The sequence below is a fragment of the Chiroxiphia lanceolata genome, chromosome 2 (genome assembly GCF_009829145.1).
Source record: "Chiroxiphia lanceolata isolate bChiLan1 chromosome 2, bChiLan1.pri, whole genome shotgun sequence".
Taxonomy (NCBI): Eukaryota; Metazoa; Chordata; class Aves; order Passeriformes; family Pipridae; genus Chiroxiphia; species Chiroxiphia lanceolata.
In genome coordinates, this window is record NC_045638.1 from 6,881,582 (window position 1) to 6,902,337 (window position 20,756).

The window sequence follows — 20,756 nt, forward strand, 5'->3', positions numbered from 1 at the left end:
TGTAGGAACTCACCTTTTGAGCTCCAAACCCTAATGGGATTGGCCCCCTGTAGGGCCATACAAGAGCTAGTCTAAATAAAGCCCCTTTCATGAATGTGGTATGGATACTGGGTATTCAGGATACCACTGTCTTACTCTGCACTTCTGATGTTCTGTACTATTTGCTAACATAAACACTTCAAACTTGCTGTCTTTGTAAACTTTTAGTTTGGCTGCTCAAAGGTGGTGACATGGAAAGAGTAAGCATTTTGATTTTGTGCTCTTCTTCCATGAAGATACAGTTTAAAATAATTTATTTGATCATCCTGATCACAGATGTGGACCTGCATCCTCTGTCTCTATCCTCTATGTTTTCTTCTTGCCTACTTTTTTTCTTTCTTTCATTTTCTTGTAGCATTGAGGGATTGACGAAAGATCAATTTCTGTGTAATCGTGAATTTTGATTTGCTCATTTTACTCCTTGGCATCATCAGGTACAGGAGTACTACTTGCAGTAGTGAGTGAGCATAGTGTCAGTCTCCAGGAAATAAAAACCTTTTGTTCACCTCAGTGACATGAGTCTGGATCAGTACTGGTGCCTGTAGTCCCAGTGGCTGTGATGAGCAGCCCATTGCTCTGGCTCCATCCTGGGAGTGTTCAGGCTGTCTACGATGATATTAGGAGTGTGCTGACAAGGGTATTGTCAGCTGGTGAGTGGAGGTAATCTTGTCAAAAGGTGGAGAACTGTGCCAAAAAGCTAAGTAGTCATGTTTGCACTGCCTAAGCAGGCAGCCTGAGCAATGTGGGCTTACACAGCCCTGATAGTCCCAGAGGAAAACTTCCTTGTGGTATGATAAATACAGAGCAGAGTTTGCTCTCTATTTATATATCTTACACAGCAGTTAATGACAATGAATTAGGTCTCATGCTTAATTTAATCAATTGAGAAAGCTTTTTTTCTTCAGAAGTTATTATTCTGTATGTAAACAATCTGGGTGATTTTGGCATATTTCCCACTGGCACAGTTCCCTTCTCTGTAGCACAACTGACAACTGTAGTTAAGCAGTTCTTTTATTTAAAGATTAAAAAGCCATATTGTCTCGCTGCTCCTTTCCCAGAGCAGGAGTTGCTTGCCTTTGTGTTGTCTCAGTTCTGTAGCAGTTATTTCACAGAGAGCACTGATATGATAGTGAAGTTTATGCTGGTTCTAAAAGTTTGCTGAGCAGTGCCCTGGTGGGTTGAAGAGCTTCCCTTGGTTTTGCTTTACAGAGAATGTGTCTTGATGTACTCATGAAGCACTCAGTTATGTTTCTAGAATCAGTCATCATTCCCGATGAATCACAGTAACAGACCTTTAAAGGTCCAACCCTCCTGCAATGAGCAGGGACATCTTCAACCAGATCAGGTTGCTCAGGGCCCCATCCAAACTGACCTTGGATGTTTCCAGGGATGGGGCACCCACCACCTCTCTCAGCAACCTGTTCCAGTGTTTCACCACCTCCATTGAAAGAAATCTCTTCCTTTCTATGTAATCTGAATCTACCCTCTTTTAGTTTAACACCATTACCTCTTGTCTTATCATGACAGGCCCTACTAAAAATTTAATCCCCACCTTTCATACAAGGCCCCTCTAGGTACTGGAAGGTGCTATAAGGTCTCCCCAGAGCCTTCTTTCCTCCAGGCTAAACAACCTCAATTCTCTCAGCCTTTCCTCACAGGAGAGGTATTCCATCCCTCTGATCATTTCTGTGGCCCTCCTCTGGACCTGCTGCAACAGGTCGATGTCTTTCCTGCTTGAGTACTCCAGAGCTTCATTCTTACTTCAGTTTCTTGAGGAAATTCCATTAATCTCATTACAGTTTCAATCATTTAATTTTTCTGTAGCCATTTTTGAACTTAACATGATTTTCCTTCTGGGCCGATAACCTATTTCATTCTTGTAAAATTGTGTCAGATACTAATGTTCTTGCTGCCTTGTAAGATGGTTTGTCAAGATGTGATGATTTACCTAATTCACAAGTCTTTTTTCCTTATGGGCTGATTTGTGTCTAAGGTTTATAATTTGTAATGTTGCATAATTATTGTTTAAAGGCATTTTTTGCCAATTTCAGTGGTCAGTGAGGGTGCACCACATGACATTGGTATTTAAACCATGAAAGTGTAGTTTTAAGTAACCTACCCATGCATTTGTATTTTGCACAGCCTTCTCTGTTCTGTCAGTTTTCTGTTTAAATATCTTGCTTAAAAGCAACAATAGTGTGAAGTCTCTTGGAAAACTGTATTTGCTCCACAAATCATGTGGAGTGTTGTAAGGGAGCAGAAACAAGAATGGTCACAAGCGTCTCATTTGAGGAGACCCTGAGCCCTGGATAAGCTAATAATAAAGGAGAAAGTGCCTCTCAAGCCAGAGAGGAGTTGTGTTGACTTAGTCAAGAAACAGTGACAGAATTTATGGTAAGAGAAGGCTTCCAAGGAGAAAGAGTGTGAAGTATTTTCAGGGACAAAGCTGTCCAAGGGAATTCAATCCATCTGTTTCTTCTCCCCATCTCTTCTCCTCTTCATCTCTTCTTCTCTCTCCTGTCCTCCTTTGTGCTGCCTCATTGCCAGACAGATGCTCCCACCTCCCCAAAAACCATGGGGCTGCTGTCCCTGTGCCACCCACAGCCCCACAGGACTCAACTGCGTGGACTTAGGTAAGGTGGGGTGGGATCTTAATGGCCTCAGGAGTAGTAGCAGCTGTGGATGGAGAGCAGGGAACTGCCCAAGGAAAAGATGAGCATCAGGATTTTTGTAGGGGGTCTGTGTGTGTTTGTGTAGAGGAAGAGAGGGCAGGGGACAGGATGGGGGAATGCAAAGCGCAAACCATCCCCGGAAGAATGGATGGTCCAGTCTAGAAAGTTTGAGGCCTCATGAGCTACTTCTGGTAACTGGTGTATATGGCAAAATACATCATAGATGCACTAATTTTTAACACTGGAGAGTCTGGCTGTGGCTCATTAGGGTCTCTGGCGTCTTGCAGTTACAAAGACTGGGTTGTGGTGGTGACCTGGCTTCTGTTGGCACTTCATGTTTCGGGTGATTAGCACGTTTCCTGAGGTTCTAATTAATTTTAAACCTCCTTATCTTACAGATATTACTTTAAACTTTTCAAGTTCTTCACATTTTTGAGTTTCTACACAGCTGAAAGTGAGGAGGATGGGCAGGAATGATGCCTTTGTAGCCAACTGCTCTTTACCTTGATGGTATAATTCAAATATAAAACATTGAATGCAGTCTGCTCAGTTGACTGCACATGGCAACAACTGATCAAACTGTCAGCTCATGCTGTGCATCATGATTACCTGGATTGCATGGATAGCTTGCGTATAAACTGGAATAATTTTTCCTTGAGTGATAGATCTGTTTTGAATGTGTTAAATGTTGGAGCAAGACACCTCTTTCCATCCAATATGAGTTAATTTTTTATGAGGCAGCTGGGCCAGAGTCTGGATCAGTGAGTAATGCTGAATAGTGAGGACAAATGAGGAAGGGAGTGTAAATGCTTTTATTTTACACCTTAGATACTTATCTTTCCCTCTATGCTTCCCTCAACTTTTTTCCCCCATGCATTCTATCAGAATGGTACCATTCTAATGGTGGCATTTTTCTTTCATAGCACTGACATTTTCATGAGCTGTTTCACTCAAACTTCCTCCTGTCTGCACTTAGAGATGGTTGGAAGACAGTTGCTTAAAAGTCTTATTTAGTGGCTCTCTTTTGGGCTTCTCTGAATGACATGTATGTTCTCAGCCTTTGGTGTCAGCCAGGGGAATGCTTCATCATGAGCTGGCTGTCAAGAGACGAAGTGGTCTTTTTGGGCTATCAGCAAAGAGCTGGTGAATTGCAAAGTGGTAAGGTTCATCTTCATTTCTCAGTTGTTCAAATAGATAAAATGTACACAAATCCTTGTAAGCTTTACAATTTAGCCTGTGTGTGTGTATGCCTACTTGTATATGTGGGCTATGGTGAGGGTGGTGAGACACTGGAACAGGGAGGCTGTGGATGCCCCAACCCTGGAAGTGTTAAAGATGGGTTGGATGAGGCCTGAGTAACCTGGTCTGGTGGGAGATGTCCCTGATCAAGGCAGGAGGGGTTAGGACTGGATGGTCTTTATGGTCCATTCTAACCCCCTAATATTCCATGATTCTGTGATGATGATAGGAACTTCCTAAGAGTCACTGAGGCGTGGCTATTTGAAAGTGACACTGAGATATGCTCGATATAATCTGTAATTATTAGGAGCAACTGGGTGAAAATCGTTAGCTAAAGATCAGGTAACATGGAACAAAATGGATAGCCATGGAATGAGGGCATGGTAGTTCTGCTGGCCTTTGCTGTCATACAGAAGTGACCTCTAGGTGGATGCCTGTGAGTCATCTGATACCGAGTAATCTGGGAAACTACAGGTCATTCTTTATTGTCAAGATTAAAATGCTAGTCTTTTGTAAGTTCACATCTTCTATTCAATCATATATTTTGAGCACTTACTTTTCTCAGGAGATTAATAAAAAAGAATTCTTTGCTTGAGACCATGCAAGGCTTGGCAAAACAGATGAGCATTTCTCTTTTGAGGCAACTGTTGCATAATTTTGCAAAATTTTCCAGATGTAGTTTCCAGATGTAGTCTTTTTTTTTTTTTCCACGTTGCTGTGTATGGAAGTCAAAACTCATCTTCAGAGTAAATCTGGCTGACATTTTATTTGCTTGTATATCTCTTCATAATAGTAATGCCTGAAAGGATGCTTTTAGTAAACTGCCCGTATAGTGCCTCAGGCAGTTCACTGTGTTCAGCTTTATTTGTTCCAGTGCTATGATCTGTTTGTTGTAGTGCTTTCAGTTCTCTTTATCTCCTTTGTTTCTTCCCTCTGTCTATAGTGTTTTGTGGCAGCCTAGACTGTAAACTAGAAGAGAGGGGGCCCTGAGAATGAAGGCATGAGGTAATGCTGGGGTACAGATGATGATGATGATAACAATAATAATAATGAAATTAGGTCTTCAGTATATCCTGAAGTCATAAAAAAGGATCTGCAGAATGTGTTTGGGTTTGAGGGTTTTTTTACCTGATTGGGGCCTAGAAGCAGGCATCTGACTCTTCCTTTTGAAGTGTGAGGTGGGCACTGAATGGGTGTTCTGCTCCATGTGTAAGACTTGACAAGTCTATAAAGTAAAAACAGATCACTGAGTAAATGATTGATACCAGAAATGCTCAACCTTTGAAAAATTGGAGTGCCCAGTTTTGCCAATCTGAGGTTTCATTGGATACTTCAAATGTAACAGTGCGGTGGAAACAAGAGGGAAGCCCTGGGCAAAACAGCTGTGGCTTCAGTGCTTGAACTTTTGCACCACTGTACCAAAGCTGTTGGGTTTCCACCCAAGCACAAAAAGTTGTCTCATCCCATGCCTGGCAGAGCTCTGACAGAAAAGCTCATTGTCTTGGCTAGACAATGAAATGCCAATAGAAATAAATTATATTTGCTCATAAAGTGCTGTATCCTAGGCAGAAATGTTATGTCCTTTGTACAAATATTTTAAGCAAATGTACATTTTAAGCAGGTAGTCAGGTTGATAATGTCTTTTTTTGCTCCTTAGGGTTTCTGAAACTGCAACTTTGTTATTTTCTTAAGTTCTGTAATGTTTTACCTGAATTATATTCATTTTAATGGCATTAATTGCAGCACAGTGATACAGTTTAGGAAGAGAGAGTATCTCCCCCCACGGTCAAAATACTTAGATCAAGAGTTGCTTTGATACCATTCACTGTACTGTTCAGAATATGAAGGTAAGGCATTACCAATAGTGACAATTTACAGAAGCCCAGCTCTACCATGGTTTTAGGTTCTGAACTTTCTCCCATAAGATTGGGTCAGATACGTAAAGTACCATTGTAAAGCTGGCCCAAACTAGAGAAGTTAAAAGGTTCCCTTCACCCTGAAAGAGTAGTGTTCTTCACAAAGGCAAAATTCCTTGACCTTCCCACAATGTGAGGAACGTTATGAAACAAGACGGTACCACCTTAACTCCCCCAGACCGTGGGCCAGTGTTGGTTTTGTTCTTTTTGTTGTTATTGCTTTGTTTTTTATTTTACTTACAATCCTTATTCTGTAATGTTTTACAGGCATTATTGTCTCAAGCCATTATTTCAATTAAAATGTTTTAGCTGGCTAATGATGAGTGACAGAGGTAGAGATGACCAGCGCCAGGTTCAATCTCTCAGCGGCGGAGCAGTAATTGGATTGTGTTCATTAGAGCACAAACAAAACCAGTGCTATTAAATTGCAGTTTCTAGCACAGCAATGCAATAGGGAGTCTGTGGAAAATGAAGGAGAAAGCCCACTGGTGAAAAATGGCTGCTTAGCTGTGGATGAGAACGTGCCTTTTGTCTGGTCCTGCCCTCCATCCCTTCAGTGTCCCAGTGGAATGCGAACTGTGCAGTGCTGATGGCACTGAACTGACAGGATGTTGTGGGGACATTTTTATTTTTTTTTATTTTATTTGAATTTTAGAGTAATTAGGTCTAAGCAACAGCAAACCGTATTCTACTGTTAACTGATCTGATTTTAACATACCAGAAACTTACTTCTTGATCGAGGGAGTATTTTCTCTTTCCCTCCCCAAAACTGACCTCAGCTGCTTGGGACATATTCCTCTTTGTTTCTTCTTATTGCCCTGGTTTAAACACTGCAACTGTGTTTGACCACTAACAAAGGTGTTCCCCTCAAATGTTCTTCCTCAGTGTTAAGACAGATGGATTTTTGTTTCGTTTGGTAAAGTGCAACAGTTTTGGCCAAACTCCTTTATTTGCTGTATGTGTTTTGCATGTATTTCTAAGCACCAGAGATGGTGGGTAAGGGTTACTGTATGAAGACATCTAATAGTGAGGGAAGTTGTATTTCCCATGTGATCCCACAGCAATACCAGCTTCTCTAAGTTTGTGTAGGTTTTGACAGATTTTGGGTTTTTTTACGTTAATATTTCAGATAAATAGTGTGTGTGTGTGTGTGGGTGTGGGGCATATTTGTTGTTTGTCTGTTTGGTGTTCTGTTGTTGTTTAGGTTTATTGTTGTTTGTTGGTTTGGTTTGGGTTTTTGTTGTGGTTGTCTGTTGTTTTTGTTTTTTGTTTTTTTTTTTTTTATGAAACTAATCACTTGCATTTAGAGAAAAAAATTAAATTCCTGGCCCCTTTCATCAAAATGAGACTTAGACTCAAGATCAAGTAGAAGAATACAAAAGTGTGAGGTGTCTAAAATAACTGCTTCAACATATTAAATGTCTATGGACAAACATGTTCTGACTAGTATTTTTGAATACTTATGCTAAGAAATACTTGATTTCATCTGCCTTACTGACCCTGAACTCAACTCTTACTTGTTTATATATAATCAGTTATGATATGTTTCCTTTTCTTGCTGTCAGTCTTGTGAAACATTTTTACATCCCACAGTTTCTCCATTAACCCCAGGCCAGAGGACTGTGCTTGTTCTGCAGGCTAAGTAGTAGTATTATGCCATTTCCAAGCTGCATTTTGTGACAGATCCTCATGTCAAGCCTTGTGCTATGTTTGTTTACTGCTCTGGACCCCATCAAGGTACTGTGGCTGCTCTGCCCACTGGCTCTGTGTAAGGGAGCATCTGTTACCTGATGTCTCTGCAGACAGTGATTTAGATGAGGCTGAACAGGTTGAGAACGAGGAAAAAAAAAATCCTCAAGGAACTCGTCAGTTTTGGCTTTATTTACAAGGTGTGCTGTGGCAGACACTTCTCATGCAGATGTGCCTGAGCTTCCAGTTGGCTGCCTGGAGGACAACTTGCAGCGTGGCTGCTGCACCTGCACGTAGCCATTAAAAAACAGGTGTAAACCTGTGCTCAAAGAAGTTATGTCGAGGAGGATACTGTCAGCAGTTACCCAGACCGGTGTAGCGTTGGATATCCAAGCTGTGGAGGCACAAAGGTAAAACCCAGCTCCTTGCCTCTTTTAAGTGTTGAATGTTTTTAATCTGCTCGTGCAGCTGATGTTTCTATGCCCAGTCCAAGTCTGGCATTGGTTACAAATGTTAAACCTCCCCAGGGCAGCACTTTGTGAACATATCTTTTGTGTCAAAATAAATACAGAGGAGAGGAAAATGTAGGCAAGTTTCATGAACTGAAGGAAGTTCAGATGTGAGACATGTAAGTTCTGCAGTAAGACCTGCAGGTTAGTACAGTACAAGTATGATGACAGCATTTCTTCCTGCTCAATGCACAATTTCAGTCAAAGAGAGAAATTTTTAAGGTTACAGAGTAAGTATTTTTTTTTTGCCGGCCATTTTAGAAGATATTTTTTGAATGCCTGTGTCTTAGAGACTCTTTCTTTGCTCCTTACATGAGTTAAAACTTAGAATTTGTAGATGATTTTTATAATTATATAAATGAGAGAAATTATTTTTTTGTTCTTACAGTGGAGATAATAAATATGGAGGAACATGACGAAGTAGTGAATAATACAGAGAAAGTGCAACAGGAACCGCAGGAATGCCTTCAGAAATTTACAGCTTTTCAGAGATGTAATTTCCAATCATGTCCTTTCTAGTGATTTTTTTTGTGGAAGTGCTAAGATTAAAAGTGTATTTCAGTAAAATTGCTGATTCCAGGCAGAATCAGACTGGAATCAGTTATTAAATTTCAGTTGTTTTTTTTTTCTTTAAAGTACTTCAAAGTATTTTTTAGATAATCTAATGTGTTTGATTGTAGGGCTTCACTGTAGTCCACAGGGGGATCAGATAAAAAAAAATCTGACTCCTGTCATATTTATCAATGCAAATGTATAGATAATAAATATATTTTAAGATAAATATTATTTATGTAATCCAAATATATATGATCCAAACGTAAATATAGACATATAATAAAGGTTGGGCTTGATCCTGGAGGTATTTTCCAACCTTAATGATTCTAAGGTTCTATGAAATATCAGTTTGGATTCTGCCCTAGCACAGAAATTTAAGATTTTCTGTTTAAAAAAAAATAAATTAATCTGAATTAGTCGTTCTTTGAGGATAAGGAAACTGTTAATGTCAGAAAGTGAGGTTGTAATGAAGCTGTTTATTCAAATGGTGCAACTTAAAGTGTTTAGCTGGTACAGAGCTATCAAACAAGAAAAAAAGTTGGAACTGAAGGTGAAATAATTATTGTGATGATTTGACATTGTGATGTTTGAGTCATATCTGTGTGAATGCAGAGTGCTATATGATGAAGAAGAGATTTTCATGGCTTGAACTTGTGTTACAAGATTCTGGGGGAGGCAATCTCTTGCCAGTATCTCTGGGTGGCTGCGGTTGGGTACTGGGTTGCTATGGGAACACACGTGAAGGCTTGCCTGGTTAAACATCTCTAAGTACAACGGTATTTTCAGTCTGGGGATTCAAATAATCATCCTTGCTTCTTTGCTCTTTGAATTAATTAACTGCTTTTCAGTTCTTTGAGCAGAACTGCAGATGAGGTTTATGTTTTCTGTCATATATATACATACATACATATATATATATATGTGGGGCTATCTGTTGCCGCTTGTAGAAAGCTGACCTGCAGTGGAAACTGGACCTAGCTCCTTTCCTCTGTGGTTGAGCCCTTATATTGCAATTCAGATCTTATTCTCTTGAAATGCTTCTGGTGAGGAAGGAAAGATGCCACTGGATGACAAAACAGTGCATGAAACAGGAGTAATAACAGCATCAGTCATGTTTTTTGGATAACCTTTACATTTGAATGTGGCTGTTTGCCTCATTTGTGAGGAATAGGGACAATATTAAAGGTCTGCCTTTTGTTAGTGATGTGCAAGAGAGTGAGAGGTAAGCCAGAGGCAGTGCTGAAATGCAAAACTTGTACAGGGTTAAACTTCTCAAGAGGAGATCTCACATCATGTATGACAGATTTTTCCAGGCTTTGCTTCACAGGCATCATGCCTGCTCTGTTTCTGGCAATTGGGGTATCAGGCACAGAAAGGCCACTCTGATTCTAGCCCAGAAAAGAGGTTGTGATTTGTAGGGGTTTCCTGCAGCAATTGTTAGTTTCTAAAAAGCAAACCTCAGCCTCGTGCTCCAGTATTCATGTCCTAGTATTCATTTCCATTTTCATATGCTTTTGTTGCTGTTCTGATGCCTTATCTGTCCTCGTATCGCTTCGGCTCAGAGCTCTCCCTCAGCAGCATCCAGTCCTCTCACTGCTATTTGGCTCCAGCCCAAGAGCCCATTTGAGATCTTGGGTCCAGGTTCAGGGGGCAGGTGTGGAGTGATGTGGCAGTACTGTGATTCTAAGTGTGTAGGATACCAAAACAGCAACATTCCTACCTGACAACATTGCACTGTAGTGTTGTATTTGTCACAGCAGTCTTGCCTTATCCTGCACCATATGTGCTATGAGACCTACTCTGGTCCTTTGCTGTGCCATCTGACCCTCCTGAGCCTCTGTCTGTTCTTCTTCCATCTTTTTGCTGCTATGTGTTTGTGGTGAGGGGTAGGAGAAGCTAGAGGTTGGCTATGGTCCCTGACTTTGTCAGTAGTTATCTGCTTAATTTCTCCAGCAAACTTTGGAGCAAAACCAGAGCTGTGATGTGGGTGAGAGGAGCAGGTGGACCACCAGCCCTTGAACTAAAGTGGCCAGGTGGTGCTTAGTTTGGGAACCTTGTAAACTGCATCTTCTGCTACAGAGCCAAGCCCCAAGGACACATCCTTCCCCCTGCAGAGATCAGATCTGCTGGAGGATGGGCATGGATGGGTCAGTGAGATACTAATGAGCCTGATCCTACCCTCAACACTGTTTTGGTATTTTGTTTTTGCATCAGGAAAGAGCAAACCATTATCCACCTCTAACAGGTACATCTGTGAATGTGTGGGTCTGGGAGAAAGGGGGCGTGTGCCCCAAAATAGGCAGCAGGGACTAAATAGTAGGTAGATGCAATAGAGTGGATGAAAGTTGCAGGGGGAAACAGGGAGTGGTATCTGGGCTACAAATCAGCTGAATTTCAGTTGAGTCTAAAGAGTTATCATTTCACAAACTTTTCTGTTTGTTCAGCTCCTGGGAATAAACTGCCTTTGTTCCCAGCTGTACTGAAATGTTTATTCATTAGATTTTAATAAAGAAGGTCAAATCTCATATCCCTTAATCATTGTTGGTAACTGAATGCTGTTAATTGATTAGTCAATACCTGCTAGCATGATAAGACAGCAGAAACCCACAAGTGACAGCAGCCTTCAGTTTGTGTATTCATTCTGTAAATTATTAATAACTACTGTTGATCCTCTCCTAACTGATGAAATGTTTCTTTTTTGAAAAGTAATTTTTTCTTCTCTTTAACTGATAAGCTAGATTTAATTAGGAGCTTTGCTGGCTATTTTTCCTCCAGAAGCCAATCTCACTTTGCAAGTTCTTTGAGGGTGTGGTCCATGTTTACATACCATGACTGTTTTCTGTATTATGTTCTTCCTTGGTATCTTCAAATATTTGTGAGTGTAGTCAAGGCCACTGGTCCAGCCAGATGTTTTTGCAATATAATTTCCTCAGTAGGAAGTATGGAAAGACCTTTATCAGTTTCATTACTGGGTTTCTCACTAACACTTATGTGAAAACCCAAGATAAATAAGCCCATGAAGGTAGAAATAGAAGCAGGACAGTATGATATTTTAATGGAAACATCTGCAGCTTTTCTTTAGAAAATGTAAAATCCTATAGATAGATCTACACCATTGTCTCTCTCTCTCTTTTCTTCTTTTTTTTTTTTTTTTTGTTTTTCAGGTGGGCAAATAAATACCTTAAGTGGTTTAACCAGCACAGTGCAGCAGTTTCAGTACAGGGTTGAGAAAAGAACCTGGTTCTCCTGCTCCCAGTCCATTAGTTGATGACCAGAGTGTTCTGTAGCCTCTGTCCAGGACAGCTATACTTTTTTCATTATAGTTTCATTCAGTCCTGCCATGCTAGCTCTGGCCATCTGTTTTTCCTGCTGGTGCTTTTGCCATTTGTTCTGTGGCTGCCTTATGATTGGAATGATCCTCTTTCACAACTCCTCCAAAACTACACATACCAGGACACACAGAGGGAACTGATTGCATTCTCATGGTAACAAGGCAGAGAGCCAAAAAGGATAAATTGTGATGTATGAGTGAGGTTTCCAGCCTGGCCTGTTGCTGAACTTTATTCAGCCCATCCTGTTGGCTCAAGAGGATGATGCAACCCACTAGAATGTAACTTGTGTCGTCTCACTAGAAATTCACTCACATGTGACCAAAGTAAGCACCACAGCTCATTCAAATCTCAGTTTGTGTGCTGAAGTAAAAGGCAAGAGATGATCTTAAGAAGTTGAGAGGTTTCAGGCTGTAATCCCTTTCTAATTTCCTTCATTCCCACAGCAGCTTACCACACTTGCTGCAGGACTTGGAGCTAATATTTTCCTCTGCATTTATGAGGATTTATGGCATCAGAATTAGAGTGAGATGTTCCCTATTCTTATTGTTCTATTCTTATTGTTCCCTCACTTGGGTGTCTCAGCTCCAAAAATTGCAAGGTGGAAATAAAGGTGTATGAAGAAAATGGATGAGGAATCAAACAATTTTATGGGGTAGATTAACCTATATTCTTTTCTTCTTCTTGTCATGCACAAGTGCACATTCTGTTTCTTCTAAATCAGACCGTGTGCTCTTCTGGAGACGAAACCTGTGACCTGACTGTGTGGAAACTTTACTATTGCACTTTAAAATATTCAGAACTGGAAAGCAGAGGCATAGAACAAGTGTCAGGAAAACTTCTGAAATTTAATACAGTCCTAATAAAACTTCCTATTTTTTTTTTCTGTTTGGGTTATAAAAGATGACATGTTGAGGAAGACAACTTTCTGTTTACAAACAACAAGTTCCCTGCATGGTTGGATGACTGTCATAACAAGTGCTGGCTTATGCATCAGAATTGCTGAGCATGTGGTGCAAAACTTGCTCAGCACATGTAAATTTTGACCACAAACTGTTTTAATATATGGCTTCAGCTTCATTTAATGATTATTGCTTTTTTAGTTTTTTAATTCCACCTCACCCCCCTGTCATGGTGTTTGAATGAACAATTTGGGATTTGGATGGATAGCTACGAGGGTTTTTACATGTCAACTCACAAAAGCCATGTGGTGCATATGTAGAAGTGTCCTTTAATTGCTTTTCTTTTTGTCTTTTAGGTCTCTCAGCAGCCAAACTGCTGACTGAATCAGGCTTGAATGTGGTGTTGCTGGAAGCCAATGACAGGGTTGGTGGAAGAACTTTCACTGTAAGGGTAATTATCTCCAAACCCATTTATTCTACATATACAAACTTAGAGTAGATACTGTACATGTAAGGGGAAGATTTCTGGAGTACTAGAAGGTGGGAAATTTCTTGATATTTTAACAGCAAGAGAAGGGAAAGACTGGCGTGATGGTGGAGACAGAATATTTCTGTGTGACCTGTAGGGTATGGAGTTATCCATCTGGTAAGGAGAATGTGATGAGTTAAGTTTCAAAGTCATTTCCTAGGGAGAAACTCTATTGAAATCTCTATGAAAAAACACCCATAAGGTCAACCATGCTGCAAAGAGCCTTGAGCTGAACCTTAACAAGCCCCATGAGGAGTGGTGTAGGCTAGAGGAGTGGCTGGGAACTCAACCAGCATGTTTCCCTTTACTTTACCTTCTGTTCTACCTCAACTTGGGAGATTCCCCCTCCTACCCTGCTCATCAGAGTATCTTGCCCATGCTATTTCCTGGAACAGTCTGTTTTAAACCAGTTGTTGTTGAGATGCCAGACCGAGCAAGAGCTGCACGTCTCTCTCCATCCTCTCTCTGCTTGTCAGGCTCTTTCCTCTCATGTTTGTTTAAGACCTGTAGTAATGGGCCTACTAAGCTATTTATGAACTCATAATCTGAGATTCTCAGTAATCACCACACCAGAACTCCACCAAAGAATTTTTGTTTTTCCAAGGGGAAAGGAATCTGAGCCAAAATACTATGGGAGTGTTTAATTTCATTTCGTTCCTCGGGATTGCTCTTTTAACTTGTGTGCTATTTACAAAGGACTTACTGGCTTGTTTGGTTTTTTTTTTCCCTTTTGTGTGTGATAAACTAGAATAAGCAAGTGAAATATGTGGACCTTGGAGGAGCTTACGTGGGGCCAACACAGAATCGTCTCCTGCGGTTATCCAAAGAGTTGGGAATAGAGACCTACAAAGTGAATGAAGTTGAGCACCTGATACACCATGTCAAGGTAAGAGGCTCTCAAGCATGCTGCTGTAGGCAGGCAAGTTGTAGTGATCTCCTTTCTCACTGTTTTCCATTCATGCTACAGCAGAGTAGATCTGTTTAAATATGCAACATCTGAGTTTGTTGGTGAAAAAAATAAGTATGTTGGTAATAAGGAACTCATACAAATTACTATATGCACACACATTTATGTGTGTACCCTGTAGATGGACCCTGTTAGCTGATGCCTTGGTTCAGGTCTGACCTCTTAGTTACAAGCTCTCAAAATCTTTGTTGTTTTTGAACAGTGCAACTGTCACTCTTCTATGCAGGTCAGCTCTTATATACACTGCCCAAGGTGTCTGAAAATCCCTTTCAGAAGTCCTAGATGTATCTTAAGGCAGGCTGAAAGTTTGTCAGGATGGGCTTCCTAAACCAGTGACAATTATTATCCCGACTGACAGAAACGTGAAGAGGTTGTGTCTGGTTTTGCTGATGGGGAGACTTAACATGTAGAGTAGCAAAAGGCTCTGGGAGTCAAACAGTCTTATGGAGGTAGATCTAAATGCTCTGTTCATGATCAGGAACAGAACAGCTATGGCAAAGCTGTTAAAAAGCCCACATATTCTCAGTAGTTGTTACGCTTTCTCCAGAAGAGCATCCTATCTCCTTTCCTGATATAGCCCAGTGTGGGACTCCCACAGAAAGGAAACTTTCTATGTTAGTTCCTGAGAAAATTAACACTGAATCTCATTATATGCTTAGGAAAAGCCATTGTGCAATGACTGGCAAAATACTTGTCAGTAGTTGGTGTTTGATCAAAGGTTAAAGAAAATATTGACAGACCTAAAGACAGCAATAGAGAAAAGATGTTCTCTCAGTTTTCCATTATTTTTCCCACTCAATTGTTATAAAAAAGAATTGTGTTCTCAAAGAGATTTGCTTTGTGGTGACGGTCCACAATTACCATTTTTGTAGTAGAACTGATGGGTACATCCACACTGTTCTGTTTTGTGTGCCTCTGGCACTGTCTACAAAGCCAAATTTTCTGTTTATTCACAATATTTAGCCTTCAGATCACCCCAATACAAATAGGAGGTCATGCCATGAGGGGAAACCTTAATGGTACAATTGATTTGGACAGTCAGGATGATAAGCTTCCAGGACAACCTTGCTGTCCTAGCATGCTGGCATTCCAAAATGCTACCAGAAGTCACTGAAGCCAAAGGCAAAGCTGATTTATTGTCAACAGCCAGTCAAGCAAGGCTCCTTGTTTGGTAAGCCACACCCTATTTCCTTTTAGGATCTCTAGGAAACAGGTTGTGGAGGAATATTGGTATTACTATGCTAGTTGAAATAACATTTGATTTCCAGTCACCTTTTATAGAGTGAGGAAAAGGCAGAATGGCACAAGAGTAGAAGTTCAAGCTCTTGACAAGGGCAATCTGTCTTTCCCTTGAGCACAAGTGTCTCACCATATGAATTCCCAGAGATTGTGCACAGCCTTTTACCATCATCCTTGGATGCCTTTTAGCCCAGGATGGAGTGCTGATGTGAGTCAAGGATCTCAGCTTTCCTCCCTATCCAGCACTGATAGCAGTTGCTGGCACCCAGCAACATATCCCAGGCTGGCAGAGAAGGGCATTCCTTGGCTTTTCTGTATTTTGGGGATAGAAAAGGCCTTGAATTGGGATGCTAAGACACTAAGACACAAGTCCAGGGAATCTATACAATAGTATGACTTACATCCAGAAATCCAGATGTGGGGGAAGCCTCTCTGCTTCTGGAGGCATTCAAGCCATCCAAGCCTGGAGGTCTCATCTATTGTGGTCATTCCCAGTCAAGTGTTGAAAGACTCCAAGGAGAGACATCCCAGCTGTGGGCTGAGGTGCTCCCAAGGCAGACTAAGAGGCAGCAGGTTGGATTCAGACAAAGTTTTTAGGCTCAACTGCCCGTAGGAGCTCTTGAAGTGTGTAGCAGAACTCCCTGGTAGCCAAGCAAGAGGTAAAGAGAGGAGATGTTCCACATTCAGTAGCACTTCCTTTGAATCTCCTGATTTAATTAATTTAAAATCCTTTATTTCCATTTTTCTTATGTTTATACAATTGTGGAAAAGTATTTGCATAGTTGAAGAATTAATCACAGTAAAATAATTGGCACGTGAGCACAGTATAGTAGACATATGCACTATCATGTGGTCAGATCTTCAGCCTCATGCATTTCATGTGTGTGGAATACATTTCTGACAGGTCTCTCAGCCACATGGCTTGTCCATGTTCCCCCTGTGAGTGGACAATGCTTTTGTGTATTCCTTGAAATCTCAGCTCGCAAATCAGATTCCAAAATAGACAAAGGGCTGTCACCCCTGTGTGAATTTGAGTTCACTGTGGCCAAATATAATTAAATTCTGGGCCACAAAATTATCTGAACCCAGAGAGGCAATGAAACCTAAAGGTTTTAATTTTTCTTTTGCTACACAATCAGGCATCACAGTGCATCTTGTAAAATCAGCTGCTGTTTTTACATATACCCAAAGGCAAAATCAAGCCTTTCATAGTTAATTAAATTCATTTTAGAAGCTTTTTAATACAAGTAATATATGCAGCTTCTTTGTACTACAAAATGAAAAGAATGCATTTTGTTGATCTCTGGGTGGGTCTCTGCTAATTAGGCTTTGCCAACTTGATTGGGCTGTGTGGTTTTTACCTCCTTTAATCTCTTTTAATGTCAGGTTCTATTATGAGATTATTTTTGGTCTCGCTTATATTGCATGTGATATCTTCACAGAAACTCAAAATTATATTTCTTGCTCTACATTTTTTTTCTTTTCCCTCCACTTGTTAAGCAGCCTTTTTCATGGTCTTTGAAAAGAGATTAGTATGTTCTTTTCATTTGTGTAAATACTGGTTCATCAGCCTTAGTGAGAAAATTAGTATAGCTCTGCAAGTAGTATTTGGTAGGCAAATTGCTGCCTGAACACCATTAATTTTCAATAGCCAACTGAAATTAGGTTCATAAATCCAGATTTGAGACGTAAAAGCAGAACTGTCTGAGAATTCATCATCTCTTAACAGTCCTCCCACTAGATTGGTAGGCAGATGCAAAATCTTAAAAATGCTTCTTAAAATGAGATAACTTTTTCTTAGCTGCCCAAGAGAGAATTCAGGATGGTTCCTTAGATATGCAGATTTGCAGCTTTTGACTGGTGGTGTTTGTTTCCCCCACCAAAACGAATGACAGTTTTTGTCTTTCAGAAAGCAAACCAAAGTACACACAGTACAGGTAATTTTTACCTTTATTGTGTAACAGTCCCTGGAAAGAAGTGTTGAAATTTGAAACCACGCCAGCTGTTGTGAGGGTTTAATTATCACATTTTCCCTGTAATTCAAATTGTACTTCACTTCTGTGCCATCTCAATAGCCACGCAAACTTCCTGCATTTTAAACCACAAATTTACCAGTGTTATCAATTGCAACATCGATTCCTTGTCTAAGGTAACTGTGGAACTGGTTTGCTTTGCTCCCCTAAATCTGTGTAAAGAAACACATATTTGTATGACTGGTTTGCCCAGTGAATCTTTTTAGAACTTCATTCCTTCATGTACAGTAAGGATGACCTACTCTTTGTCCCACTGTGGTGCCAACTGAACATCCCCGATCCCATTTTCATGGATGACAAAAAGGCTCCTTCCTGGCTACATCAGACCACCAAAGCTCGTTTTTTTAAAACATAGTCGTTAGTCTGTGGTAGATCCCCGACTGCTGTTGATGCTTCTTGTCATTTTTTTTTTTTTTTGAGATGCTTTTTGCCACTGGGACTTTTTATGGGATAACGCTATTATCCTTCCTGGACCTTCCCCAGATTATTAAAAGTGGTGGTAACATTTGTTCTTTCTAATCTCTGTTGTCTCTGTTGTGCAGGCTGTGGATAGTGCTAACAGCTGGCTGAGGTAGCTGGCTATTTTGACCACTTTGACAGGGTGTTGCACCTGAAACAGTCCTCATATGGTTATAATTAAATCCTGAAAGTTGCTTTTTTAGCACCAGAAGGCACGTTTGGCATTGTCTGGGGGCTCTTTCAGGTTCAGACGCTGGGTGAAACAGGAAGCATCCCCTCCCTAGTCACTAGACAGGTTCTTGACATTGACTGGCCAATACTGCATTACCTCAGTTAAATTCTCTTTAAGAGGCTGGAGTTTCCTCATGATAATTCATCTGCCAGCAGCACTGGCCAGAGGTATTTGAATGCATGTCATGCCCACTTGAAGTTTGGCACCACCTTTATACAAATATAAACAATTGGCATCTCCAGGGAGAATGCTGATGTGAACCTTGTCTGCAGCACGTCAGGAAGGTGAATATTTAGTTTTTTACACACAGTACTTCTAACTAGGACCCAAATCTACACTAATTTTGCCAGGTTACATACTAACCTGAAGTAGATTTGCAGAAAAAATTTTACAGTCCTCTTGGGTGTCATTAATTTTCAGCACTATTGTGCTTATTAAAATGCAGTTTGCTGTGGTCTTGTTCATGAATAAAAAATATGATGGTCATATTGTATTGGGATTTAATTAACAGCTGAATAAGTGACTGCTGTATCTAAAGTTATAGAATTTAATGGTGTTTCTTTTGTGATATCTGTGATATATGCACTGAAGCTAAGCAATATGATTTATTTAAGCTTTTGACCTGCTTCTCTGCGAATCTAAGGGCAGTATCTCCTGGCATAGTCTGTAGTATTGAGTGTAACAGCTTAAATGGATTTTTGAATGACTAGATAAATGTACTTTCATTGTTCTTTGTATATCGTAATTAGAGTGCAGTTAGAGAACAAAGTCTGTGAGACTCTCAGTTGCCATCAATTTAAGGGAGGTGAAACAGCCTCATGTTTTGGGGTTTTTTCCCCCCTTTTTACTGGCAATTTGTAAATAAGAACTTGGGGAACTGAGAAGAATACATCTGAATCTGTAAGAAGCTGGGCATTTGGTGTCTTGAAAAGGAGGCCAAGTAAATTCAGAGACACTTAAATTGCTATAGGGCCTTGATAGTTTCACATATCATTACTGGAACACAGATCTGTGTTATTTTAACTCTTTACTGGATGTGGAGATGCAGGTATTTCTGTCACAAGATTCTGTGTCATTAATCATATTCACTTGTAGCCTCAAAAGTGTTTCTGAGGTTGACCAGGCTGAGATTGGTGAAAGCATCTTCCAGACTCCCAGAAGAGGGTGGAGCAGGCTTTGGCATGAGTATAGGAAAAGCTGGGCTTGTATGGTCTCATTGGACCTGTCCTGTAAATAAAGGAGTATCTTACCTTTTTTTATACCAGCCAGCTGGTAGTAATTTCAAGAAGAAATTAAAATATGGATATTTGTATTCCAGCAGCTTAAAAGATTCAAGGTTGTGTACAGCAGATCTGCAGAATGATCTCTGTCAAAGGGGACTGTAATGTAAGATTTTGCAAGGGGTGTTTATTGATCACGAAGATTGACTGGAAGGCTGGAAGCTGTGACCTAGTGGTAGCACGAGGATGAAAGTAGTAAGAAAAATGAACTGTAAATAAAGTATGAATTTCTTAATTAAATTTGAGATGAAAAAAATCTTCCTCGGTCTTAGTTTTCCCAGGCTGCATGGTCTGTTCCCGAGGAGATTAAGAAAAGAATTAGAGAAGTGTGTATTTAATATAAGATCAACCTGGTGAACATACTGGATTTCATGTGCCTGTAAAATTTTATGTAAGATTTAATTTTTTTAGGTAAGGAGTTTAATAACCTGAAGTATCTCAGAAACAACACCACTGACCCCAAAGTCATCTTCTAGTTAAAACCAGTGTTCTAGTTGTGAGAGTATGTGTGCCCTGTCTGCTCAATTATATTATGGGCAGATACTCTCTTGAAAGCTTTCTCCCAAATGAAGCTACTCTTTTTTTTTTCTTTTTTTTTTATTTTTTTTTTTTTCTTTTTATTTTTTTTTTTCTTTTTCTTTTTTTTTTTTTTTCCCCCATTTATTTATGCCCATTTATCTGCTTTTGGAAGGGGAAAGAGGATTTTTCTTATGACTAATTCTAGAAATATTGTAAAGTTTTCAGTTGATTTTTATTCACTTTGTTGACTGGTTTAATTCAGGTTTTGAAAGCCACATGCAGACCCAGTTTCAAAGAGTATTTACAAACAAAGTCCCTATAAATCCGTGCTTCATAAGACACCTTAATGCTTTTTGTAAAGGTGGTTTTTAGTGTCTGAAAACAAAAAATCCCATTCTAGTAGGAAGGAGATTTAGTTAGTTATTTTCACAGCTGATTGGAAGAAATATACATACAGTTATATAGAGGATCTAAATTCAGAGCAGATCCTCAATTTTCCTTTCTGAATCACTTCAGTGTTGTTTCTCTCATTCTATCTATATTTTAGGTAAGACAAATACTTAACGGATTGCATGATGTGGCAGAGTCAAGGTGGACTTATTTCTATAACATGGTAGAAACAAGTTGTTCCTGCTTAGCTCCATTCCT

The 20,756-nt window shown here is 40.0% G+C and overlaps 1 protein-coding gene across 1 annotated transcript in view; it reads left to right on the forward strand.

Moving 5' to 3' along the window:
* The window catches only part of LOC116782274 (amine oxidase [flavin-containing] B-like), a 51,371-nt gene that overhangs the window by 5,172 nt on the left and 25,443 nt on the right, over positions 1–20,756 (forward strand). The window contains exons 2-3 of the mRNA XM_032678686.1: positions 13,207–13,301; positions 14,128–14,265. Of these exons, the coding sequence (XP_032534577.1) occupies positions 13,207–13,301; positions 14,128–14,265 (233 nt within the window). The remainder of the gene's footprint in view (positions 1–13,206; positions 13,302–14,127; positions 14,266–20,756) is intronic.